The 16,795-nt window shown below is 39.8% G+C and overlaps 1 protein-coding gene across 1 annotated transcript in view; it reads left to right on the top strand.

Annotated features, from left to right (window-relative positions):
- Positions 1-16,795, top strand: part of NUFIP1 (nuclear FMR1 interacting protein 1) — a 51,132-nt gene that overhangs the window by 22,926 nt on the left and 11,411 nt on the right. Inside the window, exons 7-8 of the mRNA XM_080659510.1 lie at positions 3,185-3,378; positions 11,242-11,358. Of these exons, the coding sequence (XP_080515636.1) occupies positions 3,185-3,378; positions 11,242-11,358 (311 nt within the window). The remainder of the gene's footprint in view (positions 1-3,184; positions 3,379-11,241; positions 11,359-16,795) is intronic.

The raw sequence follows: 16,795 nt of genomic DNA, 5'->3' as shown, positions 1-16,795 counted from the left end.
TAACCCATGCATGTACCCTTGACTGGAATCGAACCCAGGACCCTTTAGTCCGTAGGCCGACGCTCTATCCACTGAGCAAAACCAGCCAGGGATAACCTTTTCCTTTTAAACTTTTGTGTTTGCGTATTTAAAAGTGTGTTTCTTTATTGACTATATAATTTGGACTTTTTTTAAAAAAAATCCAGGCTGAAAATGTTTATCTTTTACAGCTAGGGTTTAGTTTATTTACATTTAATGTAATTACTAATATATTTAGGTTTCAGTCTACCATGGTTCTATTTGTTTTCCATTTTTTCCATTTTTTTTGTTTCCTTTCTTGCCTTCTTTTGGATTAGTTGAATAATTGTTAATATTATATTTTCCTCTCAATTAGCTTTTTAGTTATAATTATTCCTAATCTCTCCACTTCAAGTGCATCCCATGTTTTTATTTTCATTAAATGTTGATTAAATAAACTCCTTTTAAATGGGTATCCAACAATAGTGTAATAGAACTAATCCCTCAAAGGTGGGGTGGGATGCAAATACTAAGTAATTATTTTTTCAATTAAGTCTTACTAATCTCATCAGTTAAAGGATCATCCTAACTCATTACTTATTCGTGATTACCTTAAAGATGATAATTCAAAAGTGAGCTGTGGTCACGTGCAGGCAGCATCTCTGAGTGGATACAGGGAAGGCATCTGTGAGTGGGAGCTTGAGGAAAGTGGCCTGTCTTCATTATCCTCATGGTGAGGGTGGACTAGAGGCAGCAACACTATTTGTTTTAGCTTTGATGACTTTGTGAGGTATTAGCACAACATTTCTGGATGGAAATTGGTCTATGGTTCTCTGCAAAATTTGGAGCATATATATGATTTCTTGGAATGAGACTTTGTAAAGATTATGGTGAATCTAAAAGGATTAAGAACTTATGCATTGCAGGGATATTAAATGAATACCGGAACAGGCTAGCAGGAATTCTTCCCAGAGTTGTGTCTCACGGAATCAAAAAATGAAGCTGAAGCCGGGACCAGAGGAGTTCAAACAAGGCAGGAGTTTATTGCAAACAAACACAGGCTTCCCACTCAGAGGGGATTCAAATGAGTTGTCCCTGAAGCTTTCTGCTCTTCCCTTATATCTGCTAAAGGCCTGCTCTTTGTCTATCTGTGCCACTCTCTGATTGGTTTCTGGACTTTCTGCAACATTTTGTTTTGCACTTGCAAGAAAAACCTCCTTGTTTCAAAACACCCTGTTTTTCTGCCATCCTGTGTTCTGTAAAACACATTTTTTTGTTTGTTTCAGCTACCTCCACGATTCCTCCTTCTTCTCCTAACCCTATCTACTAATTCTGCTTTAATTCCTTTCAGTAATAATTGCCATTTATTAAGGGCCCAGTATGTTAACTTGTTCTAGAAGCACTTACATACAGATGAGGGAGTAAATGGACTCAGGGGTATTAATATTGTCCAAGACACAATCAGAAGATGGCAAAATTAGGATTTGAACCCAGATTTCTAATTTTTATACTCCTAACTGCAATCTCCATTATTAATGGAGAAATGAATTTTGCCTGATGACAAATTAGGATAAGCATATGTATCTTTGTGAAAACTCAGCCCCACCAAAGGATACCTTATATTATAGTCTACTGGGAATAGACCTGTTTGTTTTTTTGTTAATCCTCACCCGAGGATACTTTTCTCATTGATTGGGAGGGGAGGTGGGGAGAGAGAGATAGATTGGTTGCCTCCCCCACTTGCCCCAACTGGGAATCAAACCTGAGACCCTTTGGTGCCCAGGTGGATGCTCTATCTAGTGAGCCACACCAGCCAGGGCATAAACCTTTCTTTTTTTTTTTAATGGCTTTTTTGCTCTGGCTGGTGTGGCTCAGTTGGTTGGGCTTCATCCGTGCACCAAAAGGTTACCATTTTGATTCTCAGGGCGCATGTCCAGGTTTCAGGCTGATCCCCCATAGGGGACGTGCAGGAGGCAGCTAATCGATGCTTTGATCTCACATTGATGTTTCTCTCCCTTTCTCTTCCTCTCTCTAAAAAATCAATTAAAAATAATAAAATGGCCTTTTTTTCTCTACATAGTTTACATTAGAATATGCTCACATAGTATTTGTTTTCCTTCTAAGAGGAGTAATTGTAGTGGTTGACAGGGCACTTAATTTGAGGTAGCTGTGAAATTGTGCACAGTCTATAAGTTTATCCTCCTGTAAAGTAAATAGTAATCAATTTGTCTAATCAATTTCAGAGAGCTGTCATGAAAATTAAATGAGGCAATATATTCATAAATGCTTCAGAAACTTGAAGACTCCTTAAAAATGAGTAGACAAAAGTTAGCACACTTTTTAAAAATTGTTTTCAGAGAGAAAGGGAGAGGGAGTGAGAGACAGAAATATCAATGATGAGAGAGAATCATTAATTGGTGGCCTCCTATATGCTCCACACTCAAGGCATGTGCTCTGACCAGAAATTGAACCATGACCTCTTGGTTCATGAGTCAAAGCTCAACCACTAAGCCATGACGACTAGGCAAAAGTTAACACACTTTATAAGTCTAAGAAACACTTTTTTTATGTACAATAGGAATGAAAGAAAGCTGCCGGTTAAATTCACCTGCTGTTGATTATACAACATAGCCCAATTTCAGAGGTATTAAAATATGGGAAGCAATGTGCATCTTGGAATTGATAAAATATGGTATATTGTGGTGTGTTATTCTTTTAAAGTTCTTCCATAGAGTTCTCTGTCTTTGGAAACCATTGAATTTATTTTATTCTGGTCTCTAATGAACTAAGCCAGTGGTCTGCAAACTGCAGCCCGCGAGCCACATGCGGCTCTTTGGCCCCTTGAGTGTGGCTCTTCCACAAAATACCACGTGCGGGCGCACATGTACAGTGCGATTGAAACTTCATGGCCCATGTACAGAAGTCGGTTTTTGGCTCTCAAAAGAAATTTCAATCGTTGTACTGTTGATATTTGGCTCTGTTGACTAGTGAGTTTGCCAACCACTGAACTAGGCTACAAGTGAGTGATAGACAGATTTCTTTTCCATTCAGTAGACTTTTTCAAATATTTTTTGAAAGGTCAGTGTCTTTTATATTAAAAATAGCATATGTGTGTGTGTGTGTGTGTGTGTGTGTGTGTATAATATATAATTTTATTTTATTTATTTATTTATTTATTTTTCTCCAGTAAGATGAAGGGAATGTCCAGACATTCACAGATGGCAAAGATCAGAAGTTCTGGCAGACATCACAAGTGGGAAAATGACTGTGCCGGACAGAGAGCAGCCATCAGATCAGGCATTTGCTTGGTTGATTCGAAGCCTGAAGGTCCAACTGAGGCAAATGCAGACCCTCTGAGTGTTTTGGTAAATACTGATTCTGGTAAGTTAATCTGGGAAAAGGTGTGTTTGTAAGCATAGGCAGTGATGCTGAAGTTGATTCTTGACAGCATTGTTTGTGGAGAGTTTATTTATTTATTTATTTTTAATTATTTTTATTGATTTTAGAGAGGAAGGGAAAGGGATAGAGAGAGACAGAAATATCAATGATGAGAGAGAATCATTGATCAACTGCCTCCTGCACGCCCCCTACTGGGGATGGAATCCGAAACCCAGGCATGTGCCCTTGGCCAGCATTGAACCTGGGACCCTTCAGTCCATAGGCCGACACTCTATCCACTGAGCCAAACTGGCTAGGGCTATTTGTGGAGAGTTTAATGGCAAATATGTAAAAATGTAGAATGATGCTTTTACTTTTATTTTTTTACAGGAATTCCTAGTAAAAAACCTCATTTCAGGACATCTTTTCTGAACTGCGGGGTAGACGTATGAGGCAGGCAAGATGTGGAAGAAAGATAATATATGTTGGATAATTTCCATAATATGATGCAATCTTGGAACCTTTCTTAAGATTGTCCTGAGTGTGTTGATGCTGTAGATTCAAATTTGCTCAATTATTTGAATTTTTACCACCATAAAGTAGTAATCCCAATGGAAGTTAATATTATTTACGTTTCTGATCATTGGGTAAATAATATTAATTCATTGTATTTGAGTAATGCTATTCTTCCTCGGGGCATCCTATCTAATAAAAGAGTAATATGCAAATTGACCATCACTCCAACACACAAGATGGCTGCCCCCAGGTGGACACAAGATGGCCACCACAAGATGGCCAGCAGGGGAGGGCAGTTGGGAGGGACCAGGCCTGCAAGGGAGGGCAGTTGGGGGCGATCAAGCCTGCAGGGGAGGGCAGTTAGGTGTGACCAGGCCGGCAGAGGAGGAAAGTTGGGGGCGACTGGGCCTGCAGAGAAGGGCAGTTGGTGGGGGGGGGGACCCAGGCCTGCAGGGGAGAGCAGTTGGGGGGGACCAGGCCTGCAGGGGAGAGCAGGTTGGGGAGGGGGGACCAGGCCTGCAGGGGAGGGCAGTTAGAGGTGACCAGGCTTTCAGGGGAGTGCAGTTAGGGGTGACTAGGCCTGCAGGGGAGGGCAGTTAGGGGCAATCAGGCTGGCAGGGGAGCAGTTAGGCATCAATCAGGCTGGCAGGGGAGTGGTTAGGGGGTGATCAAGCTGGCAGGCAGAAGTGGTTAGGGGCAATCAGGAAGGCAGGCAGGTGAGCAGTTGGGAGCCAGCAGTCCTGGATTGTGAGAGGGATGTCCCAGATTGGAGAGGGTGCAGGCTGAGCTGAGGGACACACACCCCCGTGCACGAATTTCATGCACCGGGCCTCTAGTAAAAATATATTTAAAAAAAATAAAAGAAAATGGTAGGAAGAGAGACAAGTAAAGAAATAAATTGTAGAAAGAAACCAGATATGAAGCTTTTACAACTAGTGTCTAGAGTTGGGCAAGACATTCAGAAGGCATTTTTTTTTTTATTTTCATTTTAATAGGGATTTGCTGAGATCTTGCTTTTTGCTTGCCTAGCACTATGATTCAGAGAAGTCTCTCTCTGCCTTCAAGAAACTCAGTCTAGTGATAGGTTTTAGATCATTGTATTATATTTTTGGTTAGTGGGAATATGATATGTATACATGAGAAGTGAGATTTACCATAAGAAAAGTATCAGTAGTGTTTTAACAATAAGAGAAATTATTTGAGCTGATATTTTATAATCATTTTAAAGTTTAATTTTATCATCTTCATTGCTACTGTTTTTATACTGATGTTTTTAGTTTAGAGAAATGTTTTGGCTGTTTTTATTAAAAAGTGAGTGAAGCCCTAGCCAGTTTGGCTCAGTGGATAGAGTATCATACTGCAGACCAGAGGGTCCTGGGTTCAATTCCAGTCAAGGGCATGTACCTCAGTTGAAGGCGCCTCCTTGGCCCGGGCCCTGGTCGAGGTGTGTGCAGGAGGCAGCCAATCGATGTGTTTCTCTCACATCGATATTTCTCTGTCTTACCCTCTAAAAATCAATGGAAGGATATCCTTGCATGAGGATTAAAAAAAAAAAGTGAGTGAAGTTTGTTGAGTATTATTCTGTCAGCTAGTACAGTGCCTTTGGCATAGTCTTTCCAGGGTAGCTTCTCAAAATGTCTGTTAGAACTGCTAGGTGGGTCTGGAGGGCTTTGGAAACAGCTTTCTCTTTTGAGATGGAAAGTCACTGTACAGGATGTTTTGATCAAGTCAAAAGGGACAGCACCCCTGATTTTCAAAGTGTTATTTCGTATGGTGGATTTCCAATACACAGTTGAGGGGGAATAAAATAGGGAAGAAGTTGTTCATTTGTGTGAATTCCTAACTCTTACCTTTGGGAAGGCAGTCAGGTACAGTGAGCTTCGTGACACTCGTAGTAATAATGAGAACACCAAACACCCAAATTGTGGTTTTACCATTCTCCAATTAAAGAGACTAGACTAGAGCTTTTTGGAGAAATGATTGAAGTTTGGGAAAGGGAAAATAAAAGGTGAGCCTAGAGCCGTGGTTGGCAAACTGTGGCTCGCGAGCCACATGTGGTTCTTTGGCCCCTTGTGTGTGGCTCTTCCATAAAATACCACGGCCTAGGCGAGTCTATTTTGAAGAAGTGGCGTTAGAAGAAGTTTAACTTTAAAAAATTTGGCTCTCAAAAGAAATTTCAATCTCTGTACTGTTGGTATTTGGCTCTGTTGACTAATGAGTTTGCCGACCACTGGCCTAGAGCATCTAATACAGTGCCAGACAGGAAGAAAGTGCTCAAAAAACATTAGGATGTGGGCATGTCAGAAGGATATAAGGACCAACTGGAAGTGCTCCCAATGGCTAAACTTGTAACAATTTTGAGCCACAAAATCCTATATAATAAAGAGGTAATATGCAAATTGACACTCCCGCCATCGCACAAGATGGCCACCCCCATGTGGTCAAAGGTGGCTGGCAGGGGAGGGCATTTGGGGGGGACCAGGCCAGCAGGGGTGGGCAATTGGGGGCGACCAGGCCAGCAGGGGAGGGCAGTTGGGGGTGACCAGGCCAGCAGGGGAGGGCAGTTGGGGGCAACGAGGCCTGCAAGGGAGGGCAGTTGGGAGGGACCAGGCCTGCAGGCGAGGGCAGTTAGGGGCGACCAGGCTGGCAGGGGAGGGCAGTTTGAGGGGACCAAGCCAGCAGGGGAGGGCAATTGGGGGCAACCAGGCCTGCAGGGGAGGGCAGTTGGGGGTGACAGGGCTGGCAGGGGAGGGCAGTTAGGGGTGACCAGGCCAGCAGGGAAGGGCAGTTGGGGGCGGCTGGGCTGGCAGGGGAGAGCAGTTGGGGGCAATCGGGCCAGCAGGGGAGCAGTTAGGTGTCGATCAGGCTGGCAGGGGAGTGGTTAGGGGGTTATCAGGCTGGCAGGCAGGCAAGTGGTTGGGAGCCAGCAGTCCTGGATTGTGAGAGGGATCCCAGATTGGAGAGGGTGCAGGCTGGGCTGAGGGTCAACCACCCTACCCCAGTGCACAAATTTCGGGGACCAGGCCTCTAGTAAATAATAGATTATAGCCAAAAGAATAAAATGGATATTCATGAGTCCATACTGATATAAATAAATATGAGGAGGAGGGACAACTCTTTTTTATAGAAGAATTTCACTAATAATTGTAGAAGGGTTAGGGAGAAATAGAAAGTCACCATTAGAACACCACAGTAATAATTGTTTCAGGCAAGAGCCACTGGTGAATGGTACTTTAAGGTAAAATAGGGTATTTATATAGCCTCAAAATATCTCCCCCAGATGGAGAGCATTATGCTAAGTGAAATAAGCCAGGCAGAGAAAGATAAATATGACATGATCTCACTCATTTGTGGAATATAATGAACAATATAAACTGATGAACAAAAATAGATCCAGAGACAGAGAAACATCAATCAGAACGTCAAACCTCAGGGAAGGTAGGGGAGCGTGGGGGTAAGGGGGAGAGATCAACCAAAGGACTTATATGCATGCATGTAAGTCTAATCAATGGACACAGACAACAGGGGGTGGGGGCATGAATGGGAGGTGGGGGGTAATGGGGGAATAAGGCACATATGTAATAAATTAATCAATAAAGAAATTTAAAAAAAAAAAGTATCTCCCCCAAATATTAGGTAGTGATGTTGAACAGGCAGTTAGATTATTCCGGAGTTTAGGGGAAAATTGAAGGCTGGAGGTATAAATGTATGATTCACCGGCATCTAGATAGTATTTTAAAATTTGAGATAAAATGAAATCATAAGAGGAGGAGGCAAAAAGAGAAAAACTCACTGAGGATTGGAACCAGGGGCACTTGAAAAATTTGGAATTTAGTCAGTGAGGAAAATTCAGTAGGGAGACTGGGAAAGCAGAACCAAGAGAAAGGGGGTCTGGAAGCCACATGAATAAAATGTTTTTTAAAAAGTAAAACATGAGTCCTGGCCAGTGGGGCTCAGTTGGTCAGAGCGTTGTCCTATGCACCAAAGGGTCTTGGGTTCTACTCCTGGTCAGGGCACATATCTAGGTTGTGGGTTGTTGGTGTATATATATGGGAGGCCACAGATTTCTCATCATGGATGTTTCTGTCTCTGCCTCTCTGTTCCTCTCTGCAATCAATAAAAAATATATTTTTAAAAAAGTAAAACATGGTTACTGTCAAATGTTGTCACTAAGTTAAATAAGATGAGAACCAAGAAATGACCTCCAGATTTGTCAACACAGAAGAAGCAGGTTAATTTAGGCAGGAAAAGCTTCACTGGTGTGGAGGGCCTGAAAAACAAATTGGAGTAAATTCTGGAGTGGGTCAGAAAGCTGTAGGAAATTTCAGGCCCAGATGATTTCCTGGTGAATTTTATCAAATAGCTGTTTGGAATTTTGCTGTAAAAGGGAGCAGTGAAATGGAGCTGTTAGTGCAAAGAAGATATTTATTAGCATTGTTATTGACCAAAGAGACCTTTTAATAGGATGGCTTCATTTTTTAAAATTAAATTTATTGAGATGACATTGGTCAACATGATCATATAGGTTTCAGATATGGGTGTCTATGTTAAAGATAAGCATATTGCACTGTGTGCCCACCACCCAAAGTCAGATTTTTCTCGTGTCATCATATGGTGAAACCACCTTTACCACTCCCCCTTCCCATTGGCAACCACCACACACTGCTGTTTGTGTTCAGAAGTTTCAGTTGTATATCCCACATGAGTGAAATCTTACGGTTCTTAGCTTTTTCTGACTGACTTATTTCACTTAGCATAATGTTCTCAAGGTCTATCCATGTTGTTGCAAATGGTGCTATTTCATCCTTTCTTATGGCTGAGTAGTAGTCCATTGTATATTTGACCACATCTTCTTTATCCACTCCTTTATCGCAGGACACTTTGGTTGTTTCCATTCTTGGCCACTGTGAATAATGCAGCAGTGAACATAGGGATGCATATATCATTGCGAATACATAATTTCCAGTTTTTTGGGTATATACGCAGGGGAGGGATTGCTAGCCCATATGGAAGCTCTATTCTTAATTTTTTGAGGAATCGCCAGACTACTTTCCATAGTGGTTGTACCAGTCTACATTCCCATCAGCAGTGAATGAGGGTTCCCTTTTTTCCACATCCTCTCCAACACTTGTTATTGCTTGTCTTATTGATAATGGCCATTCTAACAGGTGTCAGGTGGTATCTCATTGTAGTTTTGATTTGCATTTCCCTAATTGCTTAGTGAGGTTGAACATTTTTTCCATATATCTATTGGCTGCTTGTATGTCTTCTTGGGAGAGGTGTGTTTTCAGGTCCTCTGCCTACTTTTTGATTGGGTTTTTTGTTTGTTTGGTGTTGAGTTTATGAGTTCTTTATATATTTTGGAAATTAAACCTTTGTCAGAGCTACTGCTTGCAAATATCATCTCCCATCTGGTTGGCTGCCTTTTTGTTTTGTTGTCAGTTTCTTTTGCTGTGCAGAAGCTTTTTAGTTTGGTATAGTCCCATTCATTTATTTTTGCCTTTACTTCCCTTGAGATGGCTTCCTTTAAGAAGAGGACCTTATATCTGTAGGAGATATTCTAACCCTCTAGTTAAGAATTGGGATTTGGAGTCAAATGGCCAGGACTTAAATTTGACCCAACTATTGTATACTAGTAATTATGTTGCCTAAGGGAAAATTACTCATATTCTTTGAATTTTGTTTCATCACCTGTAATACTGAAAGTGATACCTCATAAGGGTGAAATGTGCTCATGCTTTTAAAAAACAGGTATTGCCCTTTTTGATATCTCTTTTTGGGTCTTAGAAGGAAATAATACAGTTTGGCCTATCATTCAAATAATGGGATGAACAATCTCTATACTAATATTGTTGTAGATTGTTTTTAATCCATTGAAAATATATATCTATATTAATTATATCTATAGAGATAGATAAAAACAATACATATTTCCCTTTCCCTTTATTAATCCAGGAGAAAAGATGATAAGGTAGCATAAAAATGCCTGGCTGGTGGAGCTCAGTGGTTGAGCATTCACCTGTGAACCAGGTCACAGTTCAATTCCCGGTCAGGGTGGTTGCAGGCTTGATCCCCAGTAGTGGGTGTGCAGGAGGCAGCCGATCAGTGTTTCTCCTGTCCTCTCTGAAATAAAAAAATATATATATTTTTTAAAAATTGACAAGCAGTTTTTGGAGGGTCTGGTGCTGGGCAGTGTGGATGGGTGGAGGAGAGAGGATTTAACTTCAACCACTAGAAGGTGGTAGTTGCACATTCACAGAAGAGTATACTCCCATTTTCTATTGGCATGTTTTGCTTTCCCCTAGACCAGTGGTTGGCAAACTGCAGCTCGCGAACCACATATGGCTCTTTGGCCCCTTGAGTGTGGCTCTTCCATAAAATACCACGGCCTGGGCGAGTCTAAGTTTAAAAAATTTGGCTCTCAAAAGAAATTTCAATCGTACTGTTGATATTTGGCTCTGTTGACTAATAAGTTTACTGACCACTGCCCTAGACTGATTTAGTGAACATTAAATGCTGTCTTGAAACATCTCATATTGGTTGTGGGTTGAGTTAGTTCATTACATAAACAATTTACTTATTGTCTTCATTCTTCGGTCAGGCTTTATTTTTATTGGTTGTTTTGAATACATTTAATATATTTTTAGAGCTGCCAAAAACAAATGTAATAGGTAGTGTCCTGGGGCTACAGCTAGGCTTGTTGGGCTCTGATCAAACACTTTACCTTTGGCAGGCTCTTGAGTACTGCAGTTCTCATGCTTGGCTTGTTTAGTTAAGTTCTTAGAAGTTCAAATTCCAGATAATAAAAACTTTGGACAGATTAATTTCAGCAAAATTCTTTGATTAAGCTTTTATCTATAGAATGGCATAAATATTATTTCTGTCCTTAAAACCAGTCTTAAAAATAACACAGGTAGATATTGTTATATTTTATTCCTAAATCTAATTTTCAAAGTCTGATCCTAATCCAGGGAATTTAATATACTTCTGGTCTTTCTACTATCTTAATGAAATTAATTAATAGCATAAGTAAAGTAAATACAATAAATTAATAGCAAAGACTGTAATTAAATTATTTAAAGAAGGCCCAAATTCCATAATCTGAAATAACAGTTGTGTATCGCTTCCATTTGCCCCTGTGTCTTCTTTTTGGGGCAAATTACTTCTCTGACCATGAAGATTTAAACCAAGGAGAAATTTTTCAGGTCCTTTGGGTTTTGTTCTTTGGGAAGATTTAGGAAAAAATTCCTTTTCCTAACACATGAGGGAGTGGGGGCCTGTCAGCTTTCTTTTTATTGTGGTAGATATTTTTGGTATACTGTTTTACTCTTAGTTCTTTTTCTATTTCAGAGTCTGATAAAGAGGAGAAACCACAAAGTACTGTCATACCCAAGGAAGTGACACCAGCCCTGTGCTCATTAATGAACAACTATGGCAGTCTCTCAGGGTCAGAGAGTGAGCCAGAAGGTAAGTCATGGCCTCAGTTGTTGCAATGGGTTTGTTTTATTTTGTTGCTTTTGCCTTTGATATATACTATGCATCAGTAGTGTCCAGTCATGTGTATGTATCCAAGGAAATATGTGTCATGCATGTTCCTATTTGATATTGAAATTCCTATTTCATTTGATTCAGAAGTAAAGTTAACATGGGACAAAGGAAACAAATGGGGAAATGTATTGCTATTCTGGGAGAAAAAGGTAAACATACAGTGAGAGAATGGGAAGAAGAGAGAATATCAACTAATGGTATTGAAGAAAATTCTAAAAGATATAACAAAGAAAGTTAATTTCTTGTCTCTACTCTCCCTGCACCTTTGGTGGGTACAAAGAAGTCCTTTATGACAGAGATGATGATAGACGTTCTTAAATATATATAGGGTATTGCTCTTCATAGAGCAGATTTACATAAATTCTCTCACTTTTTAACAAAGCAGCCCTGTACTTGTGGTTGCATTAGTTTTAAAGGTTGGAAGAAATGAATCCTTTCCACAGTCTTTCTGAGAAGTCAGTTATGTCCAGAAGACCTGTCTTACCCTTAGAGATGATGATGAGCCAATTTAATCTCTAGCATCTCTTTTAAGATCACTTAAAAGAGCTGTGAATTGCCTTGGCTAGTGTGGCTTAGTTGATTGAATATTATCCCATGCACCAAGAGGTCGCTAGTTTGATTCCGGGTCATGGCACGTGCCCAGGTTTTGGTCTTAGTCCCCAGAGGGAGGGGTGTTCAGGAGGCAGACGGTCAATGTTTCTCTCATCAATGTTTCTCTCTCTCTCTCTCCCTCTCCCTCTCCCTCTCCCTCTCCCTCTCCCTCTCCCTCTCCCTTTCCCTCTCCCTTCCTTTCTCTAGAATCAATAAAAACACATATTTTTAAAAAAAGAGCTGTGAGTAGGCCATTGATCTGTTGCAATGTCATTTGCAGTTCTTAACCCAATGTTCCTATCAGTAATTCAGCATATGCTTCATGAATAAGCCTGGGTCCTGCTGTTGTGGAAATCTTACTCTTGATAGTAATTTTACTTAGGCTTTACCAACCCTGAGAGAATTCATGTGTATGTATCGCAGGACAAGATGAGTAATCACAATAGGAAATGTACTGAAGATCAGAATATAGAGTCTAACAGTGAATATATAGAATGAAGGGAAGATTTGAATGTAAGTGGGTGAGGATGTTAGCACTTTAATGTTGACTAGGCTAGAGATAATCAATGTTTGTGTAGTTGGAAGATGTTAAAGAAGAAAGAATTGGGTTTTAATATGAAAGATAATGTTTAGATCTATCTGTAACAGGAATTTTTTTTTTCTTTTTAAAATGGGCTCTGGCTTACTATGGTAGCTGGTTAAAAGCTACTTGAAATTTTTGAAATATAAACTACTTTGGCTTTATCAGATAGTGGCCCCTTTTTTAAAAAAAAAAATGAAAGTAGTATTTATCACTTTACTCTTGTTTCCAGTGCACTGATATGAAGATGGAGTTATTCTTTAAACACATATTACATTTTCTGCTTATCAGTTGTATTTATGACATGTGATAGCAAAGAAAGCTATTACCAGATTACAGAATCCAGTAAAAACAAGCTGTGTGGATGCTTTCTTCTTTCTCTTAAGATAAAACATTTAATGCTTTTATACTCATGTCTTCAATTTGAGGCTACCACCTCTTTTTAACTAGAAGGAAGAAAAGAAACTGGAAGGGATCTTTGAGGTCCCACCCCTTCATTTTCAAAGAACCTTAAGCTTAGAACGGATAAGCTTCCAAAGCTAGTGTGAGGCTGAGCAGATGCAAAGCCTAAGTTTAGGGACTTAAACGTGTAAAGAAGCCAGCTATATTGCCTTCCAGGAAAGCCTTTCTCTGTGTGGCATTTGTTGTCTTGTTGCACAGTAATGCATAACCTTTTTTTTGTTTTATTGGGGTGACATTGGTTAATAAGATTGTATAGGTTCAAGTGTATGTTTCTGTGGTACATGATCTGTATATTGCATTGTGTGCCTACCCCCCAAAGTTAAATCATCGTTCGTCACCATATATTTGGCCTCCTTTACTGCCCTCTGATAACCACCATACTGTTATCTGTGCCTATGAGTTTCAGTTTTGAAATCATATAGTTCTTAGCTTTTTCTGATGGCTTATTTTGCTTAGGATAATATTCTCAAGGTCCATCCATGTTGTCACAAATGGCAGTATTTCATCTTTTCTTATGACTGAGTAATATTCCATAGTGTATATGAACCACATCTTCTTTATCCAGTCCTTTATTGAAGGACACTTTTGTTGTTTCCATGTCTTGGCCACTGTGAACAATGCTGCAATGAACATAGGGGTGCATATATCTTTGTGAATAAATGTTTTTGAGTTTTTCGGGTAGATACCCAGAAGAGGAATTGCTGGGTCATATGGTAAATCGATTCTTAATTTTTTGAGGAACAGCCATAGTGGTTCTACCAGTTTACATTCCCACCAGCAGTGAACGAGGGTTCCCTCTTCTCCATAACCTCTCCAATACTTGTTATGAACTGTCTTGTTGATAATAGCCATTCTAACAGGTGTGAAGTGGTATCTCAGTGTAGTTTTGATTTGCATTTCCCTTATTGCTTAGTGAGGTTGAACATCTTTTCATATATCTTTTGACTATTTGTATGTCTTCTTGGGAGAAGTGTTTCAAGTAGGCTGCCTATTTTTTAATTGGATTGTTTGTTTGGTGTTGATTTGTATGAGTTCTTTATATACTTTGGATATTAACCTCTTGTCGGAGCTATTCTTTGCAAATACAGTAAACCCTTGATTTTGCGGGCCTTGGTTTAACAGACTTTGGATTTAACGGATAAACTATCCAGTCCGTATGTCACTTGTGAAAATTAACAGCCTGTTAATTTTAAAATGCTTTTAACCAAGATTTGCTGAGGATTTGTCATATATGGCCTTTATTATATTGAGTTACTTTCCTTCTATTCCTATTTTATTGAGTGTTTTAATCATAAATGGGTGTTGTGTCTTATCAGATGCTTTTTCTGCATCTATTGATAAGGTCATCTGATTTTTATTCATTGTTTTGTTAATATTACATTGATTGATTTGCATATTTTGAACCATCCTTGTGCTCTTGGAATGAACACCAGTTGGTTGTGATGTGTTATTTTTTTATGTATTGTTGTATTTGATTTGCTAATGTTTTGTTTAGGATTTTTACATCTGTATTCATCAGAGATATAGGTCTTTAGTTTTCTTGGTTCATGTTATTCTTGCCAGATTTTGGTATCGGGGTTATGTTAGCCTCATAAAATGTGTTAGGAAGTGTTGCCTCTAATTCAATTTTTTTGGAAGAGTTTGAGAAGGATAGGTATTATGTTTGGTAGAATTCACTGGTGAAGCCATCTGGTCCTGGGCTTTATTTTTTTGGGAGGTTTTTGATGGTTGTTTTAATTTCCTTATTGTTGATCAGTCTATTTAGATTTTCTAATTCTTCATGATTCAGTCTAGGAAGGTTATATATTTCTAGAAACTTATCCTTTTCTTCTAGGTCATTGAATTTAGTGACATATAGTCTTTCATAGTATTCTGTTATGATCCTTTATATATCTGTGATGTCTATGGTAACTTCTCTTTCATTTCTGATTTTGTTTATATGAGTCTTTTCTCTTTTCCTTAGTGATTTTAGCCACAGGGTTGTCAATTTTATTAATCTTTTCAAAGAACCTGCTCTTAGTTGTATTAATTGTTCTCTATTTCATTCAATTCTGCTCTAATTGTTATTATTTCCTTCTGCTAACTTTGGGTTGCTTTTGTTTTTCTTTTTCTAGTTCTTTAAGATGTAATGTTAGGTTGTTTACTTAGGATTTCTCTTGTTTCTTGAGATAGGCCTGTAATGATATAAACTTCCCTCTTAATACTACTTTCACTGCATCCCAAAAGTTTTGATGTGTCGCATTGTCATTCCCATTTGTCTCTATATGTCCTTTAATCTCACCTTTTATTTCTTCACTAGAGGCCTGGTGCATGGATTCGGCCTGACCTGTGGGATTGGGCCAAAACCAGCTCTCTGACATCCCCTGAGGGGTCTCGGATTGCGAGAGGGCACAGGCCAGGACGAGGGACCCCACTGGTGCACCATTGGGGCCAGGGAGGGACGTGGGAGGTTGGCCAGCTGGGGTGGGGCCGCGGGAGGGCTCCAAGGCATGTCCAGCCCATCTCACTCAGTCCTGATTGGCCGGACCCCAGCAGCAAGCTAATCTAACCAGTTGGAGCGTCTGCCCCCAGCGGTCAGTTCATGTCATAGTGGCTGGTCGACTGTCTGCCCCTTGGTGGTCAGTGCACGTCATAGCGACTGGTCAATCAGTCGACTGTCTGACCCCTGGTAGTCAGTGCATTGTCATAGTGAGCGGTTGAGCGGCCTTAGCATATCATTAGCATATATATTATGCTTTGATTGGTTGAATGGCCAACAGGTCGACCAGACACTTAGCATATTAGGCTTTTATTATATAGGACTGACCCAGTCATTTTTAGTGGTATGTTTTTTAATCTCCACATATTTATGGATTTCCTTTTTCCGGGTGATTCCTAATTTCAAAGCATTGTGGTCAGAGAATATGCTTGGTATAATCAGTATTCCTAAATTTGTTGAGGCTAGTTTGTGACCCAATGTATGGTCTGTCCTTGAGAATATTCCATGTGTACTGGAGAAGAACATATAATCCGATGTTCTGCGATGAAAGGTTCTATAAATGTCAATTACGTCCATTTGATCTAATGTGTCACTTAAGGCTGATATTCCTTTTCTTTTTAATATATTGTATTGATTTCAGAGAGGAAGGGAGAGAGAGATAGAAACATCAATATGAGAGCGAATCATTGATTAGCTGCCTCCTGCACGCCCTACACTGGGGATCGAGCCCACAGCCCCCCTGACCAGAAATCAAACCGTGACCTCCTGGTTGATAGGTCAACACTCAACCACTGAGCCACGCCTGCTGGGCAAGGCTGATAATTTTTTTATTGATTTTCTGTTTGGTTGATCTGTCTAGAGTTGGCAGTGGAGTATTTAGGTCTGCAACTATGATAGTGTTTTTGTCAGTTTCTCCCTTTAGTTCTGTTAGTGTTATTCTATATATTTTGGTGCTCCCTGATTGGATGCATAAGTCTTCTTGATGTAATGTTCTTTTTATCATTATAAAATGTTCATCTTTGTCTCTTACTACCTTTGTTATTTTGAGATATATTTTACTAGATATAAGTATGGCTATGCCTGCTTTTCTGTGTGTGGATGCTGTTTGCTTGGAGACAGTCTATCTCTATCTTCACAGCTTAGATGTGTCTCCTGAAGGCAACATATGGTTGGTTTTTGTTTTTTTTACCTAATCTGCTACTCTGTGCCTTTTTATTAGTGAGTTCTGTCAATTTACTTTCAGG

This window comes from Plecotus auritus (assembly GCF_963455305.1).
Source record: "Plecotus auritus genome assembly, chromosome: 3".
NCBI lineage: Eukaryota > Metazoa > Chordata > Mammalia > Chiroptera > Vespertilionidae > Plecotus > Plecotus auritus.
Note: the sequence above shows the minus strand (reverse complement) of the source record. Positions and strands in the feature narration are given on the sequence as shown.